The 8680-nt window shown below is 36.3% G+C and overlaps 2 protein-coding genes across 2 annotated transcripts; one reads left to right on the top strand and one right to left on the bottom strand.

The window, feature by feature from the left end:
* Positions 1-2002: 2002 nt before the first annotated feature.
* RpS25 (ribosomal protein S25) lies at positions 2003-3445 on the top strand. The gene is made up of 4 exons (XM_090156266.1): positions 2003-2162; positions 2396-2488; positions 3085-3268; positions 3327-3445. The coding sequence occupies exons 1-4, from the start codon at positions 2160-2162 to the stop codon at positions 3404-3406; spliced, it is 360 nt and encodes a 119-aa protein (XP_090012392.1). The 5' UTR covers positions 2003-2159; the 3' UTR covers positions 3407-3445.
* On the bottom strand, positions 3434-5730 carry Pex19 (peroxisomal biogenesis factor 19). Its single transcript, XM_090156265.1, has 7 exons — positions 5431-5730; positions 5116-5198; positions 4882-5029; positions 4202-4284; positions 3971-4138; positions 3731-3907; positions 3434-3676 (listed from the first exon to the last, which is right to left on the bottom strand). Exons 1-7 carry the CDS (start codon positions 5507-5509, stop codon positions 3548-3550), a joined length of 867 nt encoding a protein of 288 aa, XP_090012391.1. The 5' UTR covers positions 5510-5730; the 3' UTR covers positions 3434-3547.
* Positions 5731-8680: the final 2950 nt, after the last annotated feature.

The raw sequence follows: 8680 nt of genomic DNA, 5'->3' as shown, positions 1-8680 counted from the left end.
ATGGTTTGTCCAATACCATATTGGAATTTATCAAAAATATAGATGGCGCTACAAACAATTATCCGATTCCCTGGTTAAGAATGAGGGTAATGGTTTAAAAAAGTACACCCAGAGTTAACCAGGGCCGGGCTTAGAGGTCTCGCGGCCTCGGGTGAAATGCATGGGCGAAACCATGGAGGAAAGACATGGCGAAACTGACAAGGAGATGACCCGAGGTGATAATCACCGATTTTGATCAAACTCGGGTATAATGTACACCTCCATATACCTTAAAAAACCTGCATGGGAAAAGTTTCGACGGGCTCGCCCCCCCCCCCCCTCCCCTATGCATGGCCCTGGAGATAACGTGAACTTGTCGTTGAGATGTTAACCATCGAAACATTCTTTAGTTAAACCACGGCCAACTTCGTACGACAAAAATCCTACTAGCGCCAAAGGCGAGGAATACAAGCGAAATCGCGGATTTTTTTTTTTTTCAGTTTTCCACTTTCCTTTTTAGAAAAAAAACAAGGTTTAGTAAGTTAAACTATCTTTCCTCAATATATTTATGTATAATTCGTAGTTTAAAAAAATATAACCTTATAAAAATTAAGTAAAGAAAAATAGACGCGTTTGAGACGGGATTTTTACGCGAAGGCGCCATATTCGAACACATAGTTTTGAAGGCTGTAGAGGTCTTTAGAGCGGAACCGAACCGTGAACCGAAACCAAAATTGGGGAGAAAACTGTAAAGCTATTTTCGCTTATTTCCACATATTTGGAAGTAACATAGAGCACGCGGCGAAATAAACACCAATAGTTTGGACAAAACTAAATTAAGTGATTTCTAAATAAAACGGTTTTTCCTTCCAATTGAGACAATTTTATAGACATAATAGTCCTTGTCACTTGTCACTGTTGTCAGTGGTTTATTTATTCTTTATCGTGGCTTTTTCAAAAGTAATAGCAAAGAAAATTCGAAAAGTATTCGGTTTTTCGGTTCTCCTTCGGTTCTACATGGAACCGGAACGGAACCGAAGTGGCCTCCATCGGTTCCCATTTCTTTAACTTAATAATATTTAATTTAAAAAGTTAAAATAATATATTTATCCTAAATATTCTTTTCACTTTTGGTTTTATTTATTTATTTACATGTGTTTCAAGTATTCCTTAGTCTATGGTCAAAAAAAGGTGTCAGTTGTGATTTCCGCTTTTTTTTCGAGGGTGAGCTACTATCCAAAATGACAATAAATAATTTTCGCTATTTCCAATGCAAATTCATTTTGCGCGTGAAAATAGCCCGCCATGGGCGCGTCAAGTTAAAAGAATTTAAAAAAAGTGTCAAGTTGTCTGTCAATTTTCTTCGATAAGCTGGATTTGTAAAATAAGTAATACAACTTTAAGCCTTTTTGGAAATAATAGTTCGAAACGTTGCTTTAATTTAAAAAAAACGACCAAACCAATTACAAATATATTTACCATTTACAAGTCGTTGGAATTCTTCGGTGGAAACCTCAAAATTATAATTTATTCCCGTAATATCATCTTTTAGAGCTACGCCAAATAATTCATTGGCATTCGACGCCATCTTGAATCTTCTTAAAAACTACCTCGAAAGCGATCTTGGGAATCTCGCAAGATTTGTGAGATCAAAAGTTCTTGTTTCCGGTTTTGAAAATCGTCAAGTTAGCAAGATCGCAAGAAATCTTGCATTTCTGGCAAGAAATCTTAATAACTTGACGTACCCCTGGTTGGTGGGAAAAAAAGCAAGTAAACAAGGCTGTTCAGCGTAGAAATATAGTAGGCCTAGTAGTCTCGCGCGCAAAAACGTCATTTCAAATATTCCGCAAAATAAGCAGATAAAGAACGATTATAGCACCATCTTTATGTCAAACCGTATATCTAGTGTTTATGATTATCTGCCCTCCCTTCTACTTTTTCCATGTATTATTCTCAAAATTAATTAAAATATAATTATTTAAAATCAAAAATTACTTCAAGTGTTAAAATTAAAAATTTAATATTGCGAGGTCGCTGCTCACCATATCACTCATTGAATTTTCTACGGGGCTTTAAGAGTGAGTCCACGGATTATCTCGCCAATATCAGTCCACCTTTTTGCTTGGCGTGTTATCTGCTCAGTGTTCATCGTTGGCAACGTGGGCATCTGAAAAATAAAGATGGTAAATTATTTTCGTTTTATTATATTTTCTAAGTACTTATACATGAATGTAATGTTCACAGTTAAACTTTTGTAATGTTTTCATTACAAATTACTATTTGAAAGATATATTATAATTGTTAGTTGAATATAATGATATTCCTAGGCCTTGGCCACTCCGCCACATGGTCGTCATAATTTATTGGAATAACCAAACTACACATCTTAAAAAATAAATGTATTTTATTTAAACAGCCTCCTAAACAGGACCAAAAGAAGAAAGGTGATCCTAAGGGAGGTGGAAAGAAAAAAGAAGGAGGATCTTCTGGTGGCAAGGCCAAGAAGAAGGTTTGTATTTTACAATGCTCTATTTAGTAAGAACCTATTTCATCCCCAATCATTAGCGTTTCAATGCAGTGTATTGGCAGCGTAAAATAGGAATAGCAATTATGGTACCTTATTGCAGAGGATTTAATTCACATTCTCACGATAAGCTACCTTACATACAGTTAAAGGGATATGCAGCATGGGTGGACAGAGGACTGAACTTAATTGAAAAGTCTTACTTTAAAGCTTTTTTTAACTATAATCGTACTAACGTAGTGCAGTACACTGGGTCTTAACCAAAACCCAACTTATTAGCCCAATTCAAGGTTTTAGCGCCAACGAGTCAAAATATTGCTTGATATGATTCAATTTGGTGGTTTGAAAACGGTGTTATTTGTAAAGCCTTAATCTTGATACTGCAGCCCTATTTTGGCTAAATGGGTATAGCAATCCCATGTTAAGTAATATTGTGACACAACGGATATTAATAAAAGAAAAATAAAGAAATGTGCTGTAAAGTAAAGACTAAAATCATCACTAACCTGTCCACTGAAGTTGAATATCATTACAATCATTGTCCGAAACATTTGTATAACCGTAACTCATTCGAATTGCAGAAGTGGTCCAAGGGAAAAGTCCGTGACAAGTTGAACAATTTGGTTCTCTTTGACAAGGCAACTTATGATAAATTATACAAAGAAGTACCAAGCTATAAGCTCATCACCCCATCTGTTGTGTCTGAAAGGTTAAAAGTCAGAGGCTCCTTGGCCAGGAAAGCTTTAGACGAACTTTTACAAAAAGGTAAATTAAATACCATTCTAGCCCAAGTTTGATATAAGCTCATAATAATATTTTTCAGGTTTAATAAAGCAAGTAGTGAAACATCACAGTCAAGTTATCTACACAAGAACAACAAAGGGAGATGATGTAGCTCAATGAGCATTGTATTTGTAATAAAAAAAATTCCTATGAAAATAATGTATTTATTTTAACTTGTCACCTTCAACTATTTTTATAATACAAATGCAGAGAGAAGCAATTAAGAAATATATACATCCTTATGATTATTCCTACAAATAATTACATAACACTACATTGTTCACCAGACATTCCTGGTAACCTTAGATTTCCTTGCTCATCTAGAGGTATGTCTGTACCTTCTCCAGCTAACTGAATTATTTCTTTTGGTGGATGTCCTAAATCTTGCATCTTTAAAAAAAAAAAAATTAATTTATCCCCCATCCACAAAGAAATTTATAATACCTTCTGCATCAGCTGTAAAATCCTTTCGAATCGAGCTGTCTTAATTTGTTGCGAATCAGTAGTCTGTTCAGTGTCAAATTCATCACACACTTGCTTCATGAGTTCATATTGGTGATTATACTTCTCGTAGGCCTCTGTTTCTAATTTAGATCTATTTACTGCCAACCAATCTGGGTACTAAAAGGTGAAATAATTATTTTTTTGTAAAAACAAAACACCAGACATTATAAAAGGTTTTACCTTATCAACAATTTCTTTGAGAGCTGGGTATAGCAAATCTTTGGATAGCAGACTTTGCATCACATTTTGCATTAGGGGTATCAAATCTGGCATTGTACCTTCACTCTGATTTCCACCTAAACCTAAATTCCCTAAAACTCTAGATAATTCTTCCTCCGATGGGTTTTCCTGTTGTATGAATCGTACAAAAATGTTAACTATTTGTTAAGGTGATGGAGCCACTTTGTATACCGAAAGAGTTTGAGCATTATCCGCAATTCCTTTGAGAGTTTCTGCTAATGACGCTGCAAATGCCTCATCATCTGGTCCTGTGCCTAAAAATTCCATAATGTCAGAAGTATATAATATATTTAACTCTTACAACTAATGTTATTTGATTGAAGCATGTACCTCGGCAGCTTCCCAAAATGTTATAGAAAATAAAATTAAAAGGGGAGGAATTCCAAATACTTTCTAAATCTATTACACCAGGGTAAGGTTTTAACTATTAATAGGGATGTAATTTTTAAATTTGCCATTGGTAGGCAGAGTAACACCCATTATAAATTCAATATGGTTCAGTAGTAAGCCTGATTCATTGGAAACTGCATGAAGCCTGCGAAAGTGCATGTTTCATCTTTATGGCTTACTTCTCCATTAATAGATATATTATATGTTTATGGTTAAAGGGAGTATAAATTTGATGGTTTAACGAATTTCACATTTCTTCCATAAGGTTTTACAGAAGCTAGGGATGATTGATGCTAGATACGTTCAAAACAAGGGATAGATTGTGTTAGCGGACAATTTTGTTATTTAGTTCATACTCCCTTTAAGTTCATTTGAAATTACTTCATTTAACAAAATATCTAACAGGATGGACACTATCACGCTAAATAAATGACTTAAATTAAATTGAATGTAAGTATTACCAGAAATAGCTGCATCAGCTAGCTTTTGCATTTGATCTCTAAATGCTGGGTCTTCATCTAAAAATGATTTCATAGCTTCTTCAAATTGTGTGAAATTAGCATTTCCTTCTAAATCTTTGGAAGTTTCACTCCCTGCATTTTGTGTGGCCTTAGAAGGTATAATATTCCATTAACACTTAACAATGATTACTTCTGAAGGCTTGTGGGGTCATGCAAATGACATTTTTTACTCACCTCAGATACAGCAGTGTTTGTGGAATTTGATGAAGCACTCTGACCGGGCAATACCAAAGGTTTATCAAAATCTTCTAAGGCATCTATTATTTAGATAAAAAGACATGTTTCAGAAAATTACGGGAATATACTACAGTAAGTTTAAATATTTGTTTTACTAAAGAAATTAAAAAATCTAGCCCAAGACCCAAGTAATAACCATAAACTAAACCAAGGCTCGGTAAATGGTGATTAGAGTTTTATTAATGGTATAAAACCCTTAATTTTTAAAATAATTAATTTATTCTTAGGTTTAATTAGCTTTAGTGAACTTACTATCAAGTATGGAAATTAATTCGTCGTCTTCCAAATCGGTTTTCTTCTCTTTATCTCTACTATCCTCAGAGCTCGCCATTACTTCCAAAACTAAAGCCAGCTACAATGACAAATAGGAATGGCCGTGGGTGAAAGCTAAAAACCCGTAGGCCTATAATAAATTCCACGAGTTTCGCTAAAAGTAGTTATTTTAAATGAGGAAAACGGCAGTCTTTTAACAGAGTAATTTTATTATATGAGGTTGGATTGCGGATGTTTTTGGCGGCAGCTCATGAATCCCTCTTTTTATCGGTACACGGTTCTAGATTCCAGAGTCATCTGCGGATAATGGATTGTGACGTCACGATACGTAACGGAACGGTATCAAATAGGCGCTTAAATAAAACATCTTCAAGGAAATAACCAAGAAATAAAATTTCCGAAAAGTTATTGTTTAAATAGTGCTTGTTGAAATAATTTAAACATTTCACTTGTTAACAGAACGTTGTGTTTTTGCTAAGACTTAATATGTCAGAAAAAGATACCTGGTTAAAAAGGGAGAGTTTCGTTTGTCCGACTTCTCATTTGGCCGACCACAAAATACTCGTTACGCCGACTGTCAATTTGGCCGACTTCTCAAGCCAGGCGCTCACTGCTCTTCGTAACGTCTCCGTCCTACCTTCCACAAGCCTTTGCTTCGTAACGGAGACAATGCCTTGTGGAAGGCAGGACGGATACGAAACGGAGAGCCAGTGGGCTCAGTCGGCCAAATAAACAGTGCATTTTACCAACTGTTCATCCGGCCGATTGCTCGTTTGGCCGACTGCTCATTTGGCCAACTGCTCATTTGGCCGACTGCTCATTTGGCCGACTGCTCATCTAACCGACTGCTCATTTGGCCGACTGTTCATTTGACCGACTGAAATAGAAAGTTCATTCTTCCGAGATCAAAGGTGTTGACGCGTTTTCAATCTCTTGGTTTTTCCGGTTAGGTTGCTTTAATATTGGATTGGACGATACTAGGTCGCGTTATAGAAGGCCCAGAGAAGTGAATGCGCGGCGCCGTCAAGCATCAATACTTAGGATACATTGCCCGTTCTAACACTAAAGACATAGTATATGACAAGCTATAATATAACAGTCAGTCAAATGAGCCGTTCATTTGGCCGACTGAGCAGTCGGTTAAATGAACAGTTGCCCAAATGAGCAGTCGGTCAAATGCGTAGTCGGTCAAATGGGCTGCTCATTTGGCCGACCAGAATTTTGGCTAAAAGATTAGTCGGCCATATGTTCTGATTATTTGGCAGACTGAAAAGTCGACCAAATGGGCAGTCGGCCAAATGCACCCCACCCGTTAAAAAGAAACACTTGTTACATACCGTACAGGTGAAAGGTTTCCATGCTTTCAACGGGTTTAAAAAGAAACACTCGTTTGCTAACCTTAAAAGTGAAAAATTGCCATGTTTTCAACAAGCACTATATAAACCGTAACTTGCTGGTTCGCGGAAATATTGCTTCTTGGCGATTTCAAGGAAGATTTTCTGATACGTAAACGAATGATGCCTTTGTGGTACGTAAGCTTATAGTTTCCAATAGCATGCGTAATTTTGTTATTTTTATTACTAAAGTTTAGTGACGCGCCGTTACCCGCCCTAATGGAAACTAGACAAAGATAATATTTTAAATGGGATTATTTGACTCTCTTTGTATTTCCTTTTTTTTAATTTAAGAAAAAATGCGCTGAACCGGAGTAAAGTGACATAACTTTTCTTATCCTACTCTGAAATCCCAGAACATCACGACCAAGTTAAATTTCTTAACATTAATCCAAGGGCACTAATATTTTTGACACGAAAGGCGTATTTTAAATTGGAAGGCTTGCTTCTGTATGCTAGATACATTCAGTCAAGTCTAGAAGTCAGGATATTTTAATGGAGAGGTCAGCGTAGTCCCGCTTTTTCCGCAACTTGTTAGGCAAATTCACACCCGCATAGGAGTGAGCTTGGTTTGAGCCGAACCTGAAATTTATCTGAGGGTCGAGAAATTCGAGAAAATAAAGGCGCAAAAATCGTTTAATAAGAATACAGGGACACAATGATTAGGTCTTTAAAGGCTGCGTACGCCTGTGGGAAAAAATATCACTAAGCGGTTTTGCGCCATCTGTGATGGCAAATTCTTTTCTGAAGCAATCGAAATGGAGATTTCGGTCGAAACAGAAGTGTACGAACATTTTACAAGTAATACCCCAAATTCCAAGAAATGATTTAAAACAAGTTATTTTATGGTACCAATATTCTGATTATCTTCATAATAATATGTAATTAGAATATATAAATTCTAATATTTAAACAAGAGCTATATAATATATTAAAATGTTAAGTTTTGATAGGTAACGCCTCGTAGTGTACTACCTTTATACCATAATTTACCCGCTAAAATCTCATTAGTCTCTCTAACGGTTGTTGGAGGGCGCGACGATACACAGTGGTGTTTCATCTATTGGTACCAGCCTCGGAAATAAGGTTTTATTTTAAACTGGTCCTTATGACCAGTGACCCCCTAGCATATGAATTATTAAACTGGTCCTTATGACCAGTGACCCCCTAGCTTATGAATGATTAAACTGGTCTTATATAAAATGTTCTAATGTCATTTATAAGCCTAAAAAAACCTATACTACATGTTTAGAAGTTAGATTATGTTGGTAACATTAACTTTACACGTATTCAAAATAGTTAACTTTATTTTATGAGTACCACAAGAATAGTACAATATAGTACTATCTCACCTAAGACTACTACCATAGCCTAGAAGACCCTCGTAATTTACCGTATTATCTCTCTTTCTCTAAGCCCCGTAACTCCAGAGTCCCCAGTCCGTTACCGCGTAGCCAGGGTAGCCCACCGTACTTGGGGGAAAGCGAGACTAGAGGATTGAGGGTTTGAGGCCGGAGGGGGGTTAGACAGCTCGACTCGTTCGAGAGATGCGAGCGAATGGACTCTACATAAAACCTCGACGTGCGGCCGCGGCGGTAGTAAGTGGAGTCGCTGTACATATAAATCCAGTGAATACGGAAATCAAAATTGATATAAACCTTAAATTAATAGGTCATCTCCTATTATTTGGAATTATGAAACTGGTCACCTTCTGTTTTTCTGTTATTATTTCGAATTCATAAACTGGACACGGTGACCAGTGACCCCCAAATTTTAAATAAATAAACTGGTCTGAGCAATTAATTAACTGGTCTTTGACCACTTGACCACCGTTA

This window comes from Leiobunum rupestre, chromosome 8, assembly GCF_980474605.1.
Source record: "Leiobunum rupestre chromosome 8, qqLeiRupe1.1.hap1, whole genome shotgun sequence".
In the NCBI taxonomy this organism is placed as follows: Eukaryota; Metazoa; Arthropoda; class Arachnida; order Opiliones; family Sclerosomatidae; genus Leiobunum; species Leiobunum rupestre.
This window is presented reverse-complemented; position numbering and strand designations above follow the sequence as displayed.